This window comes from Eptesicus fuscus, chromosome 19 (assembly GCF_027574615.1).
Source record: "Eptesicus fuscus isolate TK198812 chromosome 19, DD_ASM_mEF_20220401, whole genome shotgun sequence".
Classification (NCBI taxonomy): Eukaryota; Metazoa; Chordata; class Mammalia; order Chiroptera; family Vespertilionidae; genus Eptesicus; species Eptesicus fuscus.
The window spans coordinates 52756055-52780889 of NC_072491.1; the positions used below are offsets into that span (position 1 = coordinate 52756055).

General features: G+C 48.9%; 1 protein-coding gene across 2 annotated transcripts in view; it reads right to left on the reverse strand.

Moving 5' to 3' along the window:
• Nucleotides 1–24835, reverse strand: part of WWP1 (WW domain containing E3 ubiquitin protein ligase 1) — an 83737-nt gene that overhangs the window by 27467 nt on the left and 31435 nt on the right. Inside the window, exons 5-9 of one of the 2 annotated variants that reach the window (XM_054708705.1) lie at nt 19633–19771; nt 18419–18543; nt 8774–8911; nt 8628–8691; nt 5083–5288 (exon numbers count right to left, since the gene is read on the reverse strand). In XM_054708705.1, the coding sequence (XP_054564680.1) occupies nt 5083–5288; nt 8628–8691; nt 8774–8911; nt 18419–18543; nt 19633–19771 (672 nt within the window). Of the gene's footprint in view, nt 1–2109; nt 2176–5082; nt 5289–8627; nt 8692–8773; nt 8912–18418; nt 18544–19632; nt 19772–24835 lie in introns of those variants that run through there. The other variant, XM_028137576.2, reaches the window with a different exon arrangement.

Sequence of the window (24835 nt, forward strand, 5' to 3'; positions counted from 1 at the left end):
GGGCCCGTGGAGCGGACAGTGGCCCTGCAAGAGCCACAGCGAGTGTGCCCAGCGTGCCACCTCCCCCGGCCTGAGGTTACAGCAACAGCCCCTGCCCTTATCCCACCACGGCCCCCCCTCCAGACGCAGACGAACCCACCTTCCCTCCCCGGGAAACGCGCTCGTGGGTTTCCCTGCAGCCAGGGTCCCCTCCACACCTCTCCCACGGCCACACCTGGCCGCACAGTGGCCTGCCCGCCCTCCCACCCAGGCCTGTGCCTGCGCTGTCGGTCCCCAAGTCTCAGAGGACCGGCTACTGCTTCCGCTCAGGGAGAGGCCTGCTCAGCGGCCGTCAGGACGGCGTCTGGAGCATCCAATCCGATGCTGTCCCTGCCCGCGCCACCGGCTCCACGTTATACTGTGGGTTTCTCAGTTGTGAAATATTCTATTTCTTTGTGTGTATTTATTTTTCATTAAAGTGCAGAGTGCAAAAAATTGGTCAGATTTTTTCACTTTTGTATTCCCAACAGATACAAAATACCTGGCATATGAAAACAAAAAATATTTGTTGAGCCAATAAATTAAAGACAAATCAAAAAAGAACTTAATACACCTCTTTCAAACCTATGCAGATAACAAAGCATTAGTAGAAATATAATATTTGAAATGTAATTAGAATAATTTTGAAATACTAATATAATATATAAACTTTATTTTTATATATTTAATAACACAATCAATACCCTGACCTAAATTACAGAGGGAGAGAGGTAGTTTTGAGTTTCTACTGTATATATATATTCCATCCAAACACACTAAGAATTTTCGGAAAATCTGACATTTGTAAAGGCCAAAACAAAGCCCCCAATTCTACAATCAGGAGGCACATTCTGACCGTGGTTCAGTAAGACCAGAACAAAAACACCAACAGGCACCGCCTGCTTCCTGGAAGCCTGGCATCGGACCTCCCGTCATGCCCTTGCGCCCAGCGCTCACCAGTCCTGCGAGGAGCTCCACGGGGAAGGGGTGGAGGGAGCGGGAGACCTTTCTGTGCATCACGGGGACTTTCTGTGAATCGATAATTATTAAAAACAAAATGCTAAAAAGAGAAGTCCAATAAACTTGTGAAACCAGTTAGTCATGCCTGAAACTTACCATATTGAACTAGAGTCTGTTTTATTAATAAAACAATCTTCTCTCTATATAAAAGCCTAATGTGCAAAGTGCCCTCTCGCACTCCCGGACCCTTCAGGGGATGTCCGACTGCCGGTTTCGGCCCGATTCCCGCAGGCCAGGCCAAGGGACTCCACTGAGCCTCTAGTAATTCTGTATCAGAAAAAGCTATCTGCCACTACGGGCTAGGGACAGAGGGAAGAAGTAGAAAAGAAAATAGTATTTCTCTTAAAGTCTGCCACTGTCCAAGGACTATGGGAGAGGTTTTAGACTGTGTTTGAAGGAATCCTGAAGGCAGTAACTTGAGTGTCCCTTCTTTCAGAAACAGAGGCGCTGAATTTTGGGAAGTTTATTTGTCCACGGTCACACACACTGTGTTGAGCGGCAGAGCTGGGATCTGACCCTCGTCCTGTGAGAAGCCAGGTCTAATCTTCACATCATGACTCCTACCATTTAGCTTAAAACAATGACCAATGTTCAGAGCAGCTAAACGTATCAAACAATCCCTCACTCAGGACTCAGAGCCCGGGGAGCCGGCATGCCCCTTCTGTCTGGGGAAACCCTTTGTCTTGAGCTCCTTCTCAGCACAGGCCAGTCCCTGGTGTCAATGCCCCGACCTCTGTGGACTCCAGAGGGTGACATGACCCAGCACACGGTGACGCTAACACCAAGCACTCCCGGGCCCACACTGCCACAGCACACGGCAAACTCGGAACACTCTCAAACCAGAGCTAGCCGTTCTGCCAGCACAGAGTTTACGAAACACACCGCTCAGCTGTAAGGTTTGAGGACTGTGGTGGTGCAGGTAAGGGATTCGAGCCTGTCGTGTGACAGACAGAACATGCACGCTCCTGCCCCACTCCAACAGTGAAACTGATTTTTAAAGGCCTTCACCCAAAAGAGGAACACAATTTCTGCACTAAGACCTTAAGAGAGAACCATTCCCTGAAAATATACCTGAATTCATCCTCCCACCAAGGGATAACAGACAGTAGGAAAGACATGGGCCAGCGGCGGCTACCAGAGCAGGTTCTGGAAGCTCTGCAGACCGGCCAATGGAATGGCGCAGTGCACTGTTCCGTCAGATGTCACCAACAATAAGCAGAGGTGCGACCGTCACTGTGCTGGTCGGAGGCACGTTGTCTGAGGCCATCAAGGCACAGAAGACAAACCGCACAACTCGGAGACAGAACGCACACACCGCGGAGGGCAGGCGGAGGCACCCGGCCCTAGCCGTGCGCTCGGCCTCGGCTCTTCCAGCACCGGTACCCCCACAGCTGCGGTGCGGGTTCTGTGGGGAAACGGGCGCACATCGGAACAGGCACCTGGGTGACCTGGGTTCCTCTCCTTCCTGTGAATGCCCTGGCAATGGGAACTGAACTGCAGCCGTCACTCCAGTTCCTCACGTGTGTCTTATTTTCCCCTTGGGATTTCTCACAAGGACAATCAAGGGAAATTACTCCCAATGGGAAGTCTCTAAAGCACCGACGAGCTGTGGGTGTAAAGAGATTGCCCCGTGGCACCCACAGCTGAATGTACCCACACAACACGTGCCAGTGCCTGCGGCCAGTGGTCCCTGCGGCGCTGGGCTCCGGCGTGCAGCAGCAGGAAGCAGGCGCTGCACTCGGCACTCAGGTGAGGGCGAGGCAGGCCTCCCCGCGAGCGCCCACACCCTCCTCCGCCTCACGGAGCAGGCGTGCCCTGCCTTGGAATGACTCCTGGGAACAACGGGTGGACCTACACAAGGCATTATTTTCATTTTTTACAACCTCTTTGGAGAGTTTGCAAGGGGGTTCAAAACATAATTTTTTAATGGGGGGTCAACTAGGTGTTTTTCATCATGGATTTTAGTATGGATACCTAACTCAAAAACCCCTCTAGCCAGCCACAAAGCCCTGGATTCATGCTTCATTGTGAAGGACTCTGGCACTCAGATAAACCATTTTCCATGTGCTGATAATTTTCAAAAATAAAATTTTGGTCCTTCCTATAGCTGTGTCCTCAGGCAATTTTAAAAACAGTAATATTTGCCCTGGCTGGTGTTGCTCAGTGGATAGAGTGTTGGCCTGCACACCAAGGTTGCAGGTTTGATTCCATGTCAAGGGCTCATAGCTGAGTTGTAGGTCCGATCCCCACGTTTCTCTCTCACTCTCTCTCTTTCTCCCTACCTCCTTCTCATTCTCTAAAAAACAATGGAAAAAATATCCTCGGGTGAGAATTAATAAAACAAAACAGAACAGAACCTGTACTACTTGAATCAGGGTAGATAACACAGGCGGAGTCTAGGAGACTTAACTGCTGCACTCACTCTTGGAATCAGCGAGGACGCTGCTCACCCTGGTTCTTCACTCAGGTCCGCACCTGGAATCTCAGTTAACAATCTTACCTGGGCTGTTCTTCACTTACAGACAATTCTGGACAATCTAAGACGACGTTTCCTTTCCTCCTCTGCTAGCAGAAACCCGAGACAAATGTTCTTACTAGAAAGCTGGCCAGAATCAGAAAAAGAATGCATCTGCTCACTGCCTTTACCCTGGGTCTATATATTTTTTCTTCGTTTTCCAGCCACCTGAAATTAATGACTAAAAAGTTCTACCTATTTTGGTGCCTGGGATCTTTAAGTTCACTCATTCATACAGATATTTTAAATGCTCACCTGAGGATGTTTTTACTGATTTTAGAGAGGTGGGGGAGAGAGAAACATCGGTGTGGGAGAGGAACATCGATCAGTTGCCTCCTGTACTGGCCCGGACGGGATTGAAACTGAAACCGTTTGGTGCACGGGAGAACGCTCTGACAGACTGAGCCACTGACAGGGCAAGTTTATATATTTTTAAGGGAGAAGCATTAATAGGCCAATTAAATTTTTAAAAATTCACGTCAGTTCCAATGTTTACAAAAACTTGGAGGATAACACATGGTAAGTACCCCGCAACCTTGAGTGTAAATGCAGATTGTCTCATCTATAAATCACCTGTTTTCACTTAATCACTGAGTCGCTTCTCTACATGCTTCTACTTTTGAATAACTTGCCATAACAGAAAACACAGGGCAGAACACAGGCTCTGGGACCAAGAGACCCAACTCCAGCCCAGCACACACAAAGTCATCTAAGCAAGTCCTAAAATGTTCACGTTTTAAGAGATTTGTCTGAAAGAGTTAATGTATAAAGATAATAACAACAAAATAGAATCCATGGAATTTACAGCATATTCCACTGAAAAATAGGATCAGCGAAATCTTCCTTCTATCACATAACACTTAACTCTTGGAAAATACAAAACTCTCTGACAGCACATTTTCCTACTAGTTTACATGCCAAGAAATAAAATATTTGTAGACTATAGTTACAGGAACCATTCATTACCGACAAGTCCATGAAGTCACGTAGGTTCTTGTAGAAATATATTCCGTTATGAATTACACTAGTAGCCCTGGGCACGAATCTGTGCGCCAGTAGCTCACTGCCGCCTTCCTGTAGCTCTCCACCTGCTGTCCCGCCCTCCTGTAGCTCCTCCCGCCTCCCCTCATAGCTTGCTGCCCTACCGCTCCTATAGCTCTCCGCAGCCTGCTTGTAGCTCGCTGCCCCATCCTCCTGTTGATCCATGATCCAGTCGTTACGCCTTCGGGTGTAACGAATAATTAGCATATTCCTCTCTTATTATATAGGATCGTATTTTTATAAAGCCTAGAAATCTAGCTATCACATAGTACCTGCTTAGTGAAATGTGCTGTGATCTCTAAATTAATGTATTTTTGGCATATTTCCCTAAGTAATCTAGAAAATTCAAAATGATTACCAAAAAGCTCAGGCCTTGTAATCTGAATTGCTTCCGTGGAGCTGAGGACAGGAAAGACTGCAACACGAGGAGAGCGGGCACAGGCAGTGTCCCGGAGTCTCCACGCACACGCGCCCTATCACAAACTTACCAGTGTCACCGGCGGGCTCAGCTGTGCGTGGTCTGTGAGCTGGTGTGTTTCGGGGTCTGGCAGCACCTGGAGATGGAGCCAGAGCCGGAGCTGGAGCAGGAGAGGAAGGTGCGCTGCCTCCATTCGCCACGCGGGAGTAGCAGTTCTGCACCACAGCGTGAGCGGGCGCTCGGCTGTCTGCTCCACCTGCACCTTCAGCAGCCAACCTTTAGAAGCAAGATGCCTAACTTCAATGAACTCAGTACAATTCAACAACTTCTCCTCAAAATGTTCATAAGAAACAGCTACCGAGTTCTTCACATTCGAATAAAATGACAGAGAGAGCAATGAACAAATTCAGGGCACGCTTTCTTACGTAAAGATTTAAATTACGTTTGGTTCTAAGCATATCCCATACTACCAGATAAATCTATACTGAAAAATACAATATACTAAATCAAAATAAATTCTGTCCCTCAAAATAATGTTCAAATTGTACATTTTAAATACTTACGTCTAAGAATACTAATCTTTATTTTAAAGTACTGGTCCAATGCACGAATTCATGCACATTGAAAGGAAATTAATTAGAAGAAATATTTTAATATCGCTATTCGTCCTTTCCCTATAATAGAAGTGTCAACCAAATTCACAATCGACAATGACAGCAATAGCTTTATATATAGACTAGTAGCCCGTTTGCACGAAGATTCGTGCAATAGACCTTCATTCACCTGGCTGCCTGCACCAGTTTTCTGCCGGCACCGGGGACCCAGGCCTTGGCTGTGGCCACCGCCTTCTACCTTCTTTCAGGGTCCCGGCTTGGCCCTGGGCGGTGGCCTTGGGCTCAGCCGCACCCCAGCTGGGTCCCTGCGACCCGATCTCAGGAGCGAGCCGAACCCCCAGGTCGGCTCGCTCCTGCGATCGGAGCAGGCACCCGGCTGGCGCCCAAGGCCCGGAAAGCCCCGGGCGGCTTTCCGGGCCTTGGGCTCCGCCGCACCCCAGCGTCCCTGCAACGGTTTCCTGGTGGGCGTGGTTGATGGGTGTGGCTTGGTTGGTGGGCGTGGCTTGGGCGTAGCGAAGGTGCGGTCAATTTGCATATTTGTCTATTATAAGGTAAGATAAACGTGCTTAATTAGACCTGCTTTCTGATGTAGCTGAACTTTTTCCAGCCCAGTGAAGCACCCCAACCTCTCTTGCAGGTGAAACTGCAGTAAATATCAACACGAAGCAGATTATTATTGTAGTCCACACAGGGAGAACAAAGGGTAAAATATTTAACTGCAGCAGTGTTTGACTATATTCTGCGCAGTGAGAAAACCTGAAGTCATTTTCAAGGTCCACCATTTCTTACTTCTTTTCAGTCGGGTCAAGTTTCTAAGCTTTCTAAATCTCCATTTTCTGGCTAATGAAAAGAAAATAGGATTCCACCGAGTCTCCTATCTACCTACTCCAGGACTTCTGTGAGGATCAAATGAGATGAGGCACAGGAAAACGCTTCACAGACGTTGGGTTACAGTGTGAAATGATTCCACCTGGCTATAAAGCAAGTCGTGTTCCTGGGCTGAAGAAACTGCGAGGAGGCTAGTCGCTAGGGAGAGGAAGCCGGGCATTGCTATGTGATGTCATTACCCGAATGGACACTTAGCATATTAGCCTTTTATATATATATATAGATGCTCTGAAATATCTTCAAAATGCTTGTGAAACAAAAATCAATTTCAAACTACTATAAGTCTATTGATCAGAAAAAGCTCATAATTGTAGTGCTTAGTAATAATAATTTACAATCGACATTTGAAAACTGCAAATAAACAGAAACTGTAAACAAACAGAAACCACAACTGCGAAAGCAGGTACTGTGACCCTCCCTGGCAGTGGCCAGTGGCTGGGCCTGGGTGACTGAGCCCTGGAGGGAGAGCAGTCCAACCACACATCCCCTCCATCCGCTCCCACAGACCAGCCTCGCTGCTCTTCCAGGGCAGGGGGGACGGGACACTGAGGCAGGAAAGTTAAAACAAGGCCCGACAGTGTGGCAATGTGCAGCCAGCTTGTAACTAACCAGCCATTATCTTCCCAGCCAAGGACACAGCAAATGGCTAAAACCCTCCCTAAGGAGAGGATGCAAAGACGGAGGGGGAGGGCAAAGGAAAAAAGGGCTGTTCACCCCTAAGCAGAGAAGCCTGCAGTCTCAGGCTTGGCAAGGTCAGGTTGCCAGGTGCTTCTCATGGATTCTGGGAGGGCCACAGGAAGTAGAAAGGGGCCTTGAGAATTAATCTGCACCAAAAGAGTCTGCAAGAAACTTTATAGACAGGAGGGTCTATAACGCCTCCTCTCCCCCCGTCCCCCCCCTGCTCTTCAGATGAGCTGAGAGCCCGACTAAGCCAGATGCAGAGGTTTGCTGGCTTTGCTTTTTCAATGAAGGCGCATGCTCTAACTGCTTTAACAAGTCAGCTTTTCACAGCGCAGTCAAGGGCTCTGTATAAACTCATTTACCTGAGAAACCAAGGATGGAGGCTGGGGCAGCGCTCTCCCGCTGGCTCAGGGCTGTCCTGTCTGGTATCACCTCTGGTGTCGCTGAGAGGTGCCTCCAACAGCCTCAGCTTGGCTTTCTTTTTAGATGTAAGTCAGATCCCGCCCCTCCCCTTAAAAGCCACTGTACCAGGAGTGAGCTCTAGACTTCTCACCATAACCCACTAATCCATTTTAATGATCCTAACTGTGGTGCCCTTTCAGTCCTTAATTTTGTCCAAGTAAATTATAACACGGACACTAAATACGTTCACGTAAGCCAACCACCTCTGCTCAGGGCCGCAGGGGCAGGGAGCGCCGTGACGCGAGTGAGGTGGCCCTGTGCTGGACGTGCCTCTCAGCAGCCCTCTCACAGGCGTCAGTCTCCCTTCAGGCGTTCTGGCCGTCCCATTACAGTCACCTGGTACACGCTTCACGCCTATGTGACCACTGCCAGCAGACAGCCTCTCTCCATTACCATCAAACGTAAATGCAGGCGAGGATGATCAACGGCGGCTGGCTTCTGGGGAAAGACCACGTGTCCTCTTCCGTGGCCCACAGGGAGCTGCGGCTCCCACAGCAGAAGATCCCCATTCCCCGCCCGGCCAGCCTGCTCACCGATCACGTGGCCCACACGCCGGCTGTGCAAGCCCACGTGCAGTGAGAAAGAACGAAGCTCTGACACGCTACGGCACGGGCGAATCAGCCACCGAGGTCCCGTGTTGTACGACTGCATTGATATAACATGTCCACACAGGACAACCTGCAGGGACGCGAGGCAGACCAGAGGCTGCCGGGCTGTGGAAACGCGCTCTCCGTGCGGGTGAAATCAGACGGGACGGCCCCCGCTCTGCGGCCGCACCACTGATGTCCCCGAGGAGGGCTACTGGGGGATGGGCACTGTATCTCAATACAGCTGGTTTCCAAACTGCCTTCTCAGGAAGTCAATCAAAATGACGTTTTAAGTTCCCAGGCGAAAGCTAAGCTGAGGCTACCGGACGCCTGCGGGCAGGGGAACGCCCAGTACTTTACCGCAGCACGGAGACGCTCTCTACCTGCTCGTCCTGGCCGACGGCTCTCCGTTCTCACGTAAGGCATCGCCATTCTGCTGTATTTCTACTGAACAACGAGAAAGAGAGAAATTGGATTTTATACCTCCTGCTGATGTTTCCCTGAATTTTGCAGACACACAGGAGCTTACTGGTTGGGGCTGAGCTGCAGCTCGTCAGATTTTCTGGCTCAATCGCCAACCCGTCCAGCACCACCGTTAACTCGCCAGTTTGCACTACGCCGTTCTTGTTCTCCAAGGAAAGTTTCAACTGTTCTTTCACTCTTTCCACTAGAAAAAAAAATCCTAATGTGAAAGCTCTTGCTGCATACAAAGCTGTTTCAGACCCAGAACTGCACGTGCAGCATGCCTGACGGCCCCGGCTGCGCGGGGAGGGTCCTCTGTGCCCAGCCCGCCACCCAGGCCGCTCCCTCCCGCCTGCCTCGCCCGCCACAGGCGTCCACAGCGTGCCAGCGCCCTGTGCTCGGCATGAACCTCAGAAACAGTGGACGACAGGCCAGCCTCGCCCGGACAGGCTCCCGGCCCAGGCCTCAGCCCTGTGCCTGCAGCACATCCCTGGGCGAGTCGGACGGCGTGGCACTGATTCGGCTCTGCACGCCCAGCTGGGCGGTGAGTGAGCAATCAGGCTGCTTCGAGCCTCCGTCTCCTCAAGGCAAAATGGAGCTGTAAGAGCATCACACCGAAGGGCCTGTCACAGGTGCAAATGCAAGGCACACACCACGCGTGGCCCCGCCTGACAGGAGGCGCTCAGTGAGGGTCCCTCGGTGACAACACGTTTCCTCTGTACATGCCACCGCTGTCCTTCCTGCCATGAGGACACCTTGTTCTTCCTGAAACTCAAGCTCATTTCACTGCACCTTCTTCTATCCCAGAGTATGTAAACCTCTGATAAAAGAAAACCTTACAGAAAATCCACCCCAAACATCTGTACCCACGCTCCACATCACAAACAACAAGAAACACTATTAGAGAAACTTGAGAAAATACAAAAGCTAAAACACACACAAAACCCCCCACAAAGCAGGCATCTTGGCTCTACCCAGGGCAGTGATGGAAAACCTTCTGAGCTTGGTGAGTCAAACTTCGCCAAAAAACGGAGCATAACTCGGGTAGTGTGTCCCTTTGAGGAGAAAACATTATTTCGCGGTATTTATAGTTTAAATGACATAAATGTTTCATCCTCGGCATGCGGCTGCCTCAGCGGCCCGTGTCATCAGAAATGGCACTGACACGCGTGTCAGAGGTTCGCCATCACTGACCTAGGGCCTAGGCTAACGTGCAGACCTGAGGAACCTAGGCTGGCTCCATTCCACTTCACTCGTCATCGCTCTCCACTCCAAGTGCCTGCAAACTGGAGACTTAGCTTCTTGTTCCTAGCACGCTTACGGTTGGCACCGCCTCTCGAGGCACAGCCCCGGAGTCCCTGCGGGCAGCACTCGGTGCGGGCCTCTGCGTGCATTTGCCAGCCCATCCCGACTCGCACCTCCCAGCGTGAAGGTATCCCCCACCGTCTGCTCCTGGGACAGCCAATTCCGCATTCTAACTTACACACCTTTGCAAATCTGTTTTCCTCCGGAGCTGCCCTCTGCCTTTGGTGTCATGCTTGCCCTGGCCCGTGTCCAGGCACCCCTCTCTCGATCACACGGCCTGGGACCGTCAGGCCTGCAGTCACGTTTCCACCCGTGCTCACACCAGCATCGTCCACAGTTCTCCCTCGGTGTGTAAGCTTGGCTTTGCCCCTTGTGTTTTAACATGTGTATTTTATTGTTGACAGTATTACAGATGTCCCTCCCAATTTTCTCCCCTTTACCCTTCCCCCCAGGCCTTCACCACACTACTGTCTGGTCCATGGTCTATGCATAACCTATATAATAAAAGGCCAGAGGTGTCACGACCAGAGACCAGACCCCCATGGCCCCTCACGGGCTGGCCCTGCCCCTAAGCAAGTGCTAAGGGGCAATCAGGCAGGTAGGCAGAGTGGTTAGGGGCAATCAGGTAGGTAGGCAGAGTGGTTAGGGGCAATCAGGTAGGCAGACAGCCCCTCACCAGGCTGGCCCCACCCCCAAGCAAGCAGTTAGGGGTGATCAGGCAGGCAGACAGAGTGGTTAGGGGTGATCAGGTAGGCAGACTAGCATTTAGGGGTGATCAGGTAGGCAGGCCAGTGGTTAGGGGATATCAGGTAGGCAGAAGGCCCCTCACTGGGCTGGCCCCACCCCCAAGCAAGCAGTTAGGGCAATCAGGCAGGCAGGGAGAGTGGTTAGGGGCAATCAGGTAGGCAGGCCAGTGGTTAGGGGTGATCAGGTAGGCAGATGGCCCCTCGCAGGGCTGGCCCCACCCCCCAGCAAAGAAAGAGGGAGGCCCAGGCCACTGGCCGGCAACGCTGCGGCAGGTGTGTGGCCAGCCAGCGATCACCCCGCAGAGGGAGGCCCAGGCCAGCCAAGCCATTGCACCCCAGCCTATCACCTATAGAGGGAGGCCACCAGTAGCAGTGGAGGGGGGGCAGCGCTGCATAGATGGCAAGCAGTGGCAGCAGCAGGGGTGGGGTCAGTTGCCTGCAGCGGGGCGGGGGGGGGGGGGGCGGGGGGGAGGGAAAGGAAAGCCCCGACAGGCCCTGATCTCAGGCCAGGCCTAGGGACCCTACTCGAGGGCTCCCGGACTGTGAGAGGGTACAGGCTGGGCTGAGGGACCCCACCCCCCGCCCCCAAGTGCACGGATTTTCGTGCACCAGGCCTCTAGTAAGTAGGTAAGTCCCTTTGGTTAATCTCTTCTCATTCCCTGTCTGTCTGTTCCATGATTGGGGTCTTATTTTGTTGGTTGATTCATTTTGTTCATTAGATTCCACATATAAGTGAGATCATGTGATACTTGTCCCTCTCTGACTGGCTTATTTCACTTAGCATAATACTCTCCAGGTCCCTCCATGCTGACTCAAAGGGTAAGAGATCCTTCTTTTTTACAGCTGCACAGCATTCCATTGTCTTTGCCCCCCTTTTTAAAGAAAGGGAGCCTTGGAAATCACCGGGCCTCTGCAAATATCACCACTGCTACAAACACTCGTCGGTCCAGGACCTGACTGCTCGGCTGTGTTAAGTGGTGCGGTGTATATGTGTGTGTGTGTGTGTGTGTATGTGTGTAAGTGCGTATGCGTGTGTGTTTACATCATCTGCTCTCTCACAACTCTAAACATGGAACACTGAGCTCTACCATTTTTGAATCATAAAATTGGGGGCAATCACATGCTAATTCCCATCCACACCTGTATGAATGGGGGGGAGGTTCTATTACAGTACAATCAGCCAGCTCAGACCTCTCCATCCATGGACAGTGAGCACCTGCTGTGTGCAGGGGCTCCCAACTCATCCCTCCCTCTCTGCACTGAACACCAGCCCTCGGGGCCACGGGTGTGGGCTCTGCCTGGGAGGGGGGGTGCAGGTCCTACCCTCTCAACTACATGGCAGCCCCCAGGACAGCACAGAGACCCTGTCCTCGCAGTCAGTGGCGCACCGCAGACTCTGACACAGACAGTGCTTAATGAAGAGTGACAGTAAATGAAGAAGGCAGTGCAGTCCTCAGGGAACTGGGAGCTACTCTCCGACCTCCCAGAAACCCCTCAGCGTTCACAGGACGGCCGGTCGGGGTCTGAGAGCCGCGCACAGACCAGGGCATTATCCCGGAATCATGGAATTGTCGAAAACATGCACGCTCTGTCCCCACAGAAGACAAAAGGTCTTCAAAAATCGTTAAGGCATTTCACCCTTCAAATTTAGCTCAGAGTCACATCTGAACCTATTTTTAAAAATGCTTGCACACTGTTTACTTATTGCTAAGTATTACATTATCCTAGGACACAGTCACGTAAAACAACCCGCCACTTCTTCTCACTCAGTCCTGTGCTCGGGGCTGGGGAGGGCGGTGGGTGCTGCAGGGACAGCCGCTCCGGCTTCAAGGCGCCTGTGAGGAGCCCGAGAGCCAGCAGAAGCTGCACTGTCGTCCGGCCAGCCCCAGGGGCTCCGTGCCTCGCTGGGCCACATTCCACGTGTCACCCAGACCACGCGCAGGAGGGACACGGAAGCAGGAGGCTGGCCGACACACGTAAACGTGAGGGCAGCAGATGCAGACACAGAACGCGCGAGGCGGTCAGCAGGCCCAAGAACAAAGCAGGCTGTGACTCCAGGCCTTCCAGCACAGACCTCGTCAGGTGCACCAACTCACAGCCGGTCGGGCTCCCTGCCCATCAGGCACCAAGGCAAATCTCAGAATTTACAAAAGGACTTAGAGAAAAAACAAAGTAATAAATGTGCAAGAAGAAAATAGAGAACTATCAAATATTGGATTAGAAAGGATTCTCTGAGCATAAAAATAATGGAAGATGAATTAACTTTTATGATCAACACATTAAACTTCCATAAATTAAAACAGGATAAAAAAAGGGAAATGATTCACTGGGCGGAAAACGTCAGAGCTCTGATACGTCAGTGAATGGAAAGCAGCAAGCGGACAGGAAAGCGGGCACGGGTAAGACAGTGCTGAGTGCTGAAAGACAAGTGACCACCAAGCACTGACTTCATTCATGTTGAGCAACGCTTTGAGGAGAAACGCCTCATCTTTATGGTCAGGGTACAAACCTCGTGTGGGCCTCCCCCCGGCTCCCCCCCACCGTTGCACAGGTGAGGACAGCCTGACAGGAAGGACAAGGCACAGCCCGAGCCTGACAACCGCCCATTCCCTTCGACCTAATCATTTCAATCCTAAGACTCTGTCTAACAGAAATGCACTCCTATCACCAGATATAAAGTACTGTCTCTTCGAAACCTCAGCTTTAAAGTATCTTCGTCTGTGCTGACACTGAGTCAATTTCTAAAAAGAGAACTTAAGACTTAGTAACCTAAACAAATAACTAGGATCAGCTGGTAAATAAGGCTAAAAGCAAAATCTTTTAAAATATTTTTTTTTTATTGATTTCAGAGAGGAAGGAAGAGAGAGAGAGACAGAGAGAGAGAGAGAGGAACATCAATGATGAGAGAGAATCATTGACCAGCTGCCTCTGCACCGTCCCTCCCCCCGCCCCGACTGAGCCACACTGGCTGGGCTAAAAGCAAATTTTTAAGTAAAATGAACTTGGACTGTACTCTGTCCTCCAGTATAAAGGCGTGCTTCTCTGCTGTTTCCCTGCCACTCAATGTAGGAGAGAACGCTCCCGTTTAAGCGAACTTAATAGATTTCTAAATGGTTTCCTTGATAACTTAAGTTCCTGGTTCTACGCCATCAGAACACTCCTCTCTGGAGAGCTGTGGCCCGTCAGTCTCCGAACTGAAATACGCCATGCAGGCCCGCATCTACGCCTGCGAGGGACTCGTCCACACTGCTTCTCACTCTCCACCCAGGGACACGACAAAACCTCTCCGGACCTGCTCAGGCCGGGCTCCTGCGCCACCTGCTCCAACAGCCCTCCCCTGGCCCACAAGAGCTGCACACTCCCAGCATAAGCTTGCACCTGAGCCCTCTGCACCCAGAGAAAGAGATGTGAGCAGATCCCAGCACAGTGCACCAGCTCAGCGGTCAGCACCGACGACCGAGCCCCCGTAAGGCGCCTGCCTGAGGAAGCTCATTCCAGCCCACCCCGCAAGAGGCCAGAGCAACCCTTCCTTTAAGCTTTACCAAAAAGGGCTTGGCTGCGAGGCTGAGTCCCTCCTCTGCCCGAGATGGGCTTGTCCCTCCTACGCCTCGGTGTCCTCCAGGCCCCGGAGCCACCCCTGAGCCGGGCCGTCATCAGGAAGCCAGGCCCGGTCTCCCAGTGTCCATGGAGGACAGAGGTGCCCGAATGCTTTCACCAATGTGTCTGACGGTTCCCGCTCCTGGTCCCACTCGCCCCTCTCCTCCTTCCTTCCCTCCCTCTTCCCTCTGAGGCCGCAGGTCTGTGCACACTGCAGGCAGGCAGGCTGGCCCCGTCCGAACAGTGCAGTGCTGATGGGAACTCCCTCCGGCTCCGGTCATCGGTCATCGCTGACAACAAAGGCATTTTCCTTTGCAATTTAAGAACCGATGGAGCTAGAGGGAGAAATCATCTCAGACATAGGTGTCTAATCCTGATGACAGAGAAAAGAAAGCTAAAACACCGCGTGATCTGCAGAGCCAACGAAAGGACTTCCATCACTGAGCCTGGTGTTCATGTGATCTGCACACAACTGAAGGTTAACTGGGGCAAAAACGAGGCTTAGAACACAAGCGTTCCGTGTATGGGGGGGCTGTCTGGGCCACGGCCTCGGGCACGCCGCCCAGGCTCCTCCTGAAGCCGGCGAGGCCTGGGCCTGGAGCCCCTGGGGTTGAGGTGAAGTGCAGGGGCCTCTCGGGACACACAGATCCTGCCGCTGGCTCGGCTGTGGGCTTTAGGAAGGCTGAAGAGGTGAGCGTCCTCGAAAGCAGGAAATACCTACTCAAATCAGCCCATCTCCCCGCCCCCCCCCCCCCCCCATGCACCAGGAGAAAGGGTATGTGGAAAGATAAATGTTTGAGAACAAAATACCAGGGCCTTGAGTACAGGAAGGAACTAGCCTCATAAATCTAAAGTGGGTCAATGACCTTGACAAGGACAAATACTTTCTGATGTGGAGACTGCCGGGTTCACATCACAGTGGAAGGGGTGGGGTCAGAAACAGTGTACTCCGCTTGTTCTGTTTCTTCCTTAAATCAATAAATGCTTATTTAACAAAGGAAAGTCCTAGATCTAAGAAAGCAAGAATATAATTAATTTATGGGCTTCTAACTTTCCTCAAATTATCAGGCCCACAAGTAGAATATGCCACTTCTGGGAAGATGGAAAGCTTTGCACCAAGCATATCAAGAATATCAAAACAACACAGGCAGTTTTAGTTTTAAAAAAATCACAAACAACTAGAAATAGGAGGATAAGCTGTTAGCAAATGGAAAAATAAAGAGCAACTCAGGTCTCATTTGAAAGTTTGCAGAGGTCAAAAGACTAAATCCTTAAGTTGCATGGAAAATTTTTAGGATTTTAAGTAAAGGCAATAAGATGCATTGATTAATATATGCTATGAGGAACGCTGGAAACATAATGGTAAACATCAAACCTTAAAAACAACAGTGGAGGTAGCAAAGCAGGAGTTACCAACAGAAGGGAGGCCACGCGAGCAGAATCAAGGTGACGCCCAGGAACAAGGACCTGGGATGAGCTCATAGGACTGCGGCGCAGCGAATGGCAGGGATCCCAATGGGAGAGGAACTTAGAAGCATCTACATTTGGGAATTTTCCTAAAGCAAAACACAGATTTCAGACGAGCACTTAAGAAAATGAATTAAGAAGCTTCCAGAATCGACCCTTAAAGAGAGCCAATCTGATACCGACTCTGAAAGATTAAAACTCTACAAAAGAAACACATAAAATAAACAAACAAAAACAAAGGAAAGCTATTTTTAAAAAAACAAACAGGAACGAACTCTGGTTTTGAAACACAACGTAATAAAAACAGTTGCGGGCTGCAGGTCCACGGGGCAGGCAGGAGCGGGCCATGGGCTGCAGATGTTACATGAACTACCGAAGTGAAAGGCAGAGCCGCTGCTTAGCTGCACCGCCTCGTCGGTGCTCACTGCGGCCTGTGCCTGGTGCCGCCCATGACCACGGGCCTCAACAGCCGCTTCCGGAGAGCCGAGTGAGCGAGCGAGGTGGACGCTGCACTCTGAAGCCAGGAGAGAACGACAGACTCCCCCCAGCAGACCAGCGTGGCCATACCCCGGCCCCGGGAGCGGAGACGAGAGTGGGCTCTGCTCAGGACAGGGCAACGGGAAGTGCAACCTGTTATCACTCGGTCCTCTGCTGCTCCCTCTGCCTTCTCAGAGTCTTTGTAGTTCATCCTTCTTTAGGTGATTCTAATATAAACATCTGTCCAATGAAAGGCAAATAGCTAACAGAGAGCATCATTGCTAATGAAAGAATGAGATAAGGAGAGTCATTTTAGCTCCATACAACACACATAAAAAACAGTTCAGGATGAGAGAGAGGTGGACCATGATCTACAGAAAACATGACATCCCTACTCCAGAAGGACAGTTGGAGTCTCTTCAAGTTACAGCGGGTTACTACACTTGATGTGTTTATTTGGGAATTGTTTACTACATCCTATTCCAAAAAGGCTTTAGGGCATGTTTAAATAAATGTGTGTTGAAAGATAAGGGTAGTTTAGACAAAGTTACATTCCAATAGCATTTAGACAAAAATACTGAGTCCGCCCCACGGCCTCTTCAGTGCCTAGACTAGGCGGCGCTGCGGAGTAAGTGGAACAGCCACACTCATCTGTGATCAGAAATTCAGTGCCACGAACCACCGGGAGCACAAGGGTATTAACTCAGATGTGTAAGAAACAGGTTCCCAGCGGTTAAGTGGGAGCTGCTGGGGACAAGGGCATGTGAGTGAGCCTGTGTGTGCTCACGTGTCCAGTGCTGCTCCATGCTTCACGTATAGCCAGGCTGCATGTGAGACTTTACTGAACTCTGACCTTTGGCTGTGGACAGTGGAAAGCAATGAAAACCCAGATGAACAGAAAGGCCTTTCAAGCTGCTTACACACCCGATTATGTTTGTGATTTACAGTTTTATAGATGTCATCCCCAATCGCTCTCACAATATTCCCCACGAGGACACACCGTGTCCCTTTGTCCCTAAAATTACTCTAGAACATCTGGGCCCCACAGAGCTTCCTCTGGTTCCCCTGACCACCTCCCCATGCCGTCTGCCCCCAGGACCGTCTCCGGGCTGCCGCTCGCTCACCCCAGTTCCCAGGGTCCTGCCGGAAGCCCCGCGGCTCTGCAGGCCGTGGGCCCAGGGCGCCTCCTGGGTGGCCTGGTCAAGTCTGTTCTCTGCTCCTTCCTCTCAGCTCCCTCCTCTCCGACCACACCCTGAGCACCTGTTCTCTGAGGCAGGTGCGAGCAGACAGGGCCGCACAGCCCTGCACCTGAGCCTTGGGGAATCACCAAACCCTTTCTGGATATAACACACCTCCAAAACATGATACCCTGGTAGTAACAACCGGTTCCCCTAGGCTAGGGAGTGAATGCTCATTTGACTGTGGTGACAGAGGAATGTCTTTGTTGGATTATTTGGTTCATAAGCAGTTTTTGTTAGTTTGATTTTTAAAAATAAATCTGTCCGGCCAGCATGGCTCAGTGGTTGAGCGTCGACCTATGAACCAGGAGGTCACAGTTCAATTCCCTGTGAGGGCACATGCCCAGGTTGTGGGCTCGATACCCAGTGTGGGGCGTGTAGGAGGCAGCCAAACAATGATTCTCTCTCAACGTTTCTCTCTCTCTCTCCCTCTCCCTTCCTCTCTGGAATCAATAAAAATGTTAAAAAAAAAAAATTAATCCCACAATACCCCCAAATTGAACTGGAGCTCACTCACTTAATTGTCACGTGCTAAGCCAAGAAGCTGAATGAGAGGCAGCCAAGGACCTAGTCAGGTATAAGTGTGTTTGTCAAATCTGTCCGGCTGCCTAGGGCCCTACTAATGTCCTGACTTCCAATCAAACCTCAGCACCTTGGACTCAGACGCCGTGCTGCCGTCACAGCTGCGCAGGCCCCGGTGCCCTGAGCAGGCCGGCACCCACACATCTGTGGCCTGTGGGCCGCGCTTCCTGGTCACAGACACCACTCCCGGCATGCTGACCTCCCTCAGAAACACAAGCCACCTGTTAGCTTTCGGGCTTCAAGGTACGTCCAAAGTGTCTAGCACAGACTTTACGGAGCAAAGGTGAGAGCAAAGCTTACACTTTCGGTTGTGTGTTACCAGAGCCTGCCTCAGATCCACAGCTGCCCTTCCCAACAGGGCATCCGTCCGCAGGGTGTGATGGCTCCACACCCGGAACTCCAGCGTGCTCTGTGCGCTCACACTCCTGCGGGACGAACAAAGCAAGGACGGGCCGTCATTCGAATGCCCGTGGCTATTCCATCCCTTACCTCAGTTACTTTTTAAAGCCAGGATTCAGTCTGACGAAACAATACGGTATGAAACAGTAAATTACTTGAATTACAAAACCAGTACTTACTTTCAAGAACATCAGCATTTTAATAGCTAAATAAGAATTTTTGTACTTAGCGAACCAAAACACCACCTATACATCAAGAGTGAGGCTTGCCCCAGCTGGTGTGGCTCAGTGGATAGAGCATCAGCCTGCGGACTGAAGGGTCCCAGGTTCAATTCTAGTCAAGGGCACAGGCCCGGGTTGCAGGCTCGATCCCCAGTAGGGGACACGCAGAAGGCAGCCAATGAATAATTCTCTCTCATCATTGATGTTTCTGTCTCTCTTTCCCACTCCCTTCCTCTCTGAAATCAATAAAAATATATTAAAAAAATAAGAGTTTGAGGCTTCAGAATATTTCTATTTGAACAAATTTCTCAACATTTAAGACAATTGATGGCACTGGTTCTTTTTTTTTTTTTTAATATACTTTATTGATTTTTTACAGAGAGGAAGAGAGAGGGATAGAGAGTTAGAAACATCGATGAGAGAGAAACATCGATCAGCTGCCTCTTGCACACCCCCTACTGGGGATGTGCCCGCAACCAAGGTACATGCCCTTGACCGGAATCGAACCTGGGAACCTTGAGTCCGCAGGCCGACGCTCTATCCACTGAGCCAAACCGGCTTCGGCGATGGCACTGGTTCTAATACACAAATTTATAACATTGTATTTCAAAAATGCCAAAATTAAGAATAATTGATTTCTGCTCAATTTTTTTTACAAGACAGGAAGAGAAAACATGGCTACATGGAAATACTTTACTTTATGAAGCTAAAGCAAGGATTATTATGCCTCTCTGTAAAGGAAAGGAAACTAACCCACAATTTTCACTTTAAATTGTCTATTCATACTGAACACAGCAGTCATTACTATGAAGCTTTCCTACAAAATAAAAACTCTTAAGACTGCAAGCAGCACACCTCCCGCTGAAGACCACGTCCCTTCTATGCAGTACTTACACGGTCAGCTGCTCGTCCCACTTTGGATTAGAAGAACTGTTGGATTTTGCTGTTTTCTTAATTTCTCCATCTACAACTACTTCTGTATATATTGCTGTTCCAAACCAGTTCTTTTTTCTTTTTAGTTTGGCACTAGAAACTAACAGAAACATGATAATCACTGTGAATATATTTAGCCAGAAAGCAGTATTTATACTAACAAATCAATAAAAATGAAGCGGTGCTGCTTGTGCAGCTCAGACTCTTTTCATTGACAGAATGAAAAAAACACACCACTACAAGAATATGATAACACATGAGAACCACTTGAATTTTGACATTATTGAAATACATTTCACATGCCCATATATTTTACTCACTTCAACTATTTAATTCAATGGTGGTTGTGCAATCACCTACAATTTGTTTTCAATAAACATATACAGTATTGTATATGTATTTTCTCTTCCTTATGCTTTTCTTAATTGTCTTTTCTCTAGCTTACTTTATTGTGAGAATACAGTATATATACAGATAACATACAAAATATGTGTTAACCTTCAGGTCTACAGTTGGCTATTAATAGTTAAGTTTTTGGGAAGTCAACAGGTATACGTAGGCCCAGCTGGTGTGGCTCAGTGGTTGAGCATCGACCCGGGAACCAAGAGGTCACTAGTTTGATTCCCAGTCAGGACACGTGCCTGGGTTGCGGGCTCAATCCCCAGTGTGGGGGGGCGTGCTGGAGGCAGCCGATCAATGTCTCTCCCTCATCCATGTTTCTATGTCACTCTTCCCCTTTCTCTAAAATCAATAAAAACATATTTTTAAAAAATCATTTGATCTGGCCCTGCCAAGGCATAAGGGGTGAGTTAATTAAATGTTTGACCAAATATAGCAGGCTAATTTTTAAGCTGATACTTTTGTATGGCCCGAGAATTATGCTATAAATATCCAAATAGCCCTTGGCAGAAAAAAGGTTCCTCAACTCTGACTTAGAGCATTTTCCCAATACAGCAAGGTTGTGGGTTTGAGCCCCAGTCAAGGAACATACAAGAATCAACCAAAGGCCCTAGCCAGTTTAGCTCAGTGAATAGGGCATTGGCCTGCAGACCGAAGGGTCCCGGGTTCAATTCTGGTCAAGGACAACATGCCTGGGTTGTGGGCTTGATCCCCAGTAGGTGGTTTGCAGGAGGCAGCCAATCAATGATTCTCTCTCATCATTGATGTTTCTATCTTTCTCTCCCTCTCCCTTCCTCTCTGAGAGCAGTAAAAATATATTTAAAAAAAGAATCAACCAATTATACATAAATAAGTAAAACAACAAATTGATGTCTCTGTCTCTCTCTAAAAAAACAACAACATCCAGTTATACTTGGATTTTTAGCTACTTAGGAGATTGGCGCTCCTAACCCTCAAATTGTTCAAGGGTCAACTATAGTAACCTACTTTCTTTTTTAAAAATAATGTATTTTCAGTTACAGTTGACACACAATATATTAGTTTCAGGTGTACAACATAGAGATTACACATTTATATAACTTACGAAGTGATTACCCGATCTGACACCATACATACTTATTACAATATTATTGACGTATTGCCTATATTTTATATCCCCATGACTTTTTATAACTGGCAATTTGCACATCTTAATTCCTTCCCCCTTTTCATCCAGCCCCCAATGAGCCTGAATTCTGGCAACCATCAAAATATTACCTGTGTCTGAGTTTGTTTGTTCGTTCCTTTGTTTTTTAGATTCCATACATAAGTGAAATTACATGGCTTTTACCTTTCTGTGTCTGACCCATTTCACTCAGCATAATATCCTCTAGATCCATCCATGCTGTTACAGATGCAAAATTTCATTCTTTCTTTATGGCTGAGTCACATTCCATTGTATATATGTAGCACCTCTTCCTTATCCATTCATCTATCGATGGGCATTTACGTGGCTTCCATATCTTGGCTGTTGTAAATGCTGCAATGAACATGGGGGTGCATAGGTCTTCTGAAATAGTGTTTTGGGTTTCCTCGGGTAAATACCAAGAAATGGGATTGCTGGGTCCTTCCTTGTCTCATAGCCTTTGTTTTCCAGTCTATTTTGTCTGACGGAAGTATTGCTACCTCAAGTTGTTTTTACTCTTGTTCCATTTATATGAAATATCTTTTTCCATCTCTTTCCTTTCAGTGTGTGTGTGTCTTTGGATCTGAAGTGGGTCTCTTGTAGGCAGCATAGAAAAGGGTCTTGTTTTCTTATCCCGTCAGCCACTGTATGTTTTTTGACTGGGCACTCATTCTATTTACATCTAAAGTAATTGCTGATAGGTGTGTAGCTTCACCATTTTATTACTCACATTTCTTCTTCTTCCCCTTTCTCCCTTCACCCCTCCTTCTTTTCCAAGACTTTAACTCTTCTTATGACACTGGTTGGTGGTGGTGAACTCCTTAGCTTTCCTTGTCTGGGAAGCTATGCATCTGCCCTTCATTCTGCATGACAGCCTTGGTGGGTAGAGCAGTCTTAGTTGTAGGCCCTGGCTTGCTATTCATCCGTTTGAATATGTCTTGCCACTCTCTTCTGGCCTGCAAGGTTCTGCTGAGAAATCAGCTGAGTCTTATGGGAGCTCCTTTGTAGGTAACGAACTGCTTTTTTTCCCTTTGCTCTCGCTTGCTTTTTTCTGATTCCTTTATTCTAATGCTAACCGTGTCGAGTCACACTCGACATCCGAGTGCAAAAAGTTAAGATTCTTTGTCTTTAACCTTTGGCATTTTATCATGATATATCTAGGTCTCTTTGGGTTCATCCTGTTTAGGAGTCTCTGCACTTCTTTTTTCCTTTACCAGGTTGTAGAATTTTCCAGTCATTATTTCTTCAAATAAGTTCTCAAGTCCTTACTCTCTCTTTTCTCCTTCTGTTGCAGATGTAGTTATGCCTGATGTTGTCCCAGAGGCTCCTTGAACTACCCTAATTTTCTTGGATTCTTATTTTTTTTTCCGTTCTGATTGGGTGTTTTCTGCTACCGTGATATCAGCACAAACGCAGGATTTGTGCTTTGTTCTCTAAGACAAGAAGCATTTCCTACCTGTTCATTTTAAACTAGAAACGACTAACCTCACAATAATGAGTGCCATGGGAACCACAGGGTATCTCCTTCTTACCTGCCTGACTCCCACCCTCCTGAGGCAAATCTTCTAACGGTTGAGGCACAGAGCTGCATACACACCCCCTCCTGTTTTACATCCATGTGGTAGCTCGTTACACACTATTCCATGCCCTGCTCTTTCAATTAACATATTCTCTTAGAACATGGCTCCTACTGGTATACATACTCATTTCTTTCATTTTATTGTCTACCTAGAATTCCACTGAGTGGAATAGTGTATTTATAAATAATTTATATACATATTTACAAAACATATGCTAAAAACTCTATACATACACATATTTATATATAACATGTATATTGCAAACTATATATACACTAGAGGCCCGGTGCATGAAATTCATGCACGGAGGGGGGTTGTCCCTCAGCCCAGCCTGTACCCTCTCCAATCTGGGACCCCTCGAGGGATGGGATGTCCGACTGCCCGTTTAGGCCCGATCCCTAGGGATAGGGCCTAAACGGGCAGTCGGACATCCCTCTCACAATCCAGGACTGCTGGCTCCCAACTGCTTGCCTGCCTGCCTTCCTGATTGCCCCTAACCACTCTGCTGCCAGCCTGTTTGCCCCCAACTTCCCTCCTCTGGCAGCCTGGTTACCCCTAACTGCCCTCTCCTGCAGGGTTGATCACCTCCAACTGCCCTCCCTTGCAGGCCTGGTCCTTCTCAACTGCCCTCCCTTGCAGGCCGGGTGCCTCCCAACTGCCCTCTCCTGCTGGCCATCTTGTGTCCACATGGGGGCAGGATCTTTGACCACGTGGGGGCAGCTATATTGTGTGTTGCAGTGATGATCAATCTGCATATTACTCTTTTATTAGATAGGATAGAGGCCTGGTACAGGGGTGGGGGCCAGCTGGTTTGCCCTGAAGGGCGTCCCGGATCAGGTGGGGGTTCCCTTGGGATGTGGGGCGTGGGGCGGCCTGAGCAAGGGGTCTGTGGTGGTTTGCAGGTGGGCCACGCCCCCTGGCAATGCAAGCGGAGGCCCTGGTATCTGGAATTTATTTTCCTTCTACAATTGAAACTTTGTAGCCTGGAGAGGAGCCAAGCCTGGGGCTCCCTCCGAGGCTGGCCGGCAGCCATTTGTGTTGGGGTTATAATTGAAACTTTGTTGCCTTAAGCGGGTGGGCCAGGCCAGGGTGTGCGGAAAGCTTTGCTTCCCCTGTTGCCGGCGGCAACCCTGGTCTGCTCTCTCAAGCTCCATTCTGCGCCATTTGTTTGAATTCGTTTACCTTCTATAATTGAAACTTTGTAGCTTGAGTGGAGGCTTAGGCCTGGCAAGGGCAGGTGGAAAGCTTGGCTTCCTCTGTTACCTAGGAAACCTTGCTCTCTGTGGCTGTAGCCATCTTGGTTTGGGTTAATTTGCATACTCGCTCTGATTGGATGGTGGGTGTGGCTTGTAGGCGTGGCTTGTGGGTGTGTCGGAGGTATGGTCAATTTGCATATTTGTCTATTATTAGATAGGATTACTCATAGGAAATTACCTTGCAGAAATTTATATTATTTATATAATCAAATATAAACATACTTAATTACATAAATTATACATTATTATAATTATGAGAATTATATAATACTTTCTAAATTATAAACTAATGTTTATAATTATGTAAGCAATATCAATGTCTGCAAAATAAACTTCTAGAAGTAAAACTGCTGGCTTAAGGACCATTCTTCCTTGGATCATGCATTCCAACTAGCGAGAATGAATTATGTGAAGCCCCCTAACCAAGGCTCTTCCATGCTCTTGCAAATGCTGTTCCCTCTAATGCTCTCTCCTGCCAACCTAATTGGAGATGAACTCCGATTACTGCTGTGGAAATTCAAGTGTCACCCTCTGTGAGTCATTCTCTTCACATTCTGTATGCCCATAGGCCCCTGCAACCCCAAGCAGACCTCAGACAGCTTCTTCTAGGTCCTCACTGCATGCAGTTAATGATCACTCTGCATGGTAACTGTCCCCCATAAATTCCTGGAGAACTAGGGCTTTGTTTCCTCCTTTTGTAACTCTACTTAACAAATAGTTGCCCAATGACTGAATGGAGGAAAAAGGCCTTCAGCTTCCTTCTC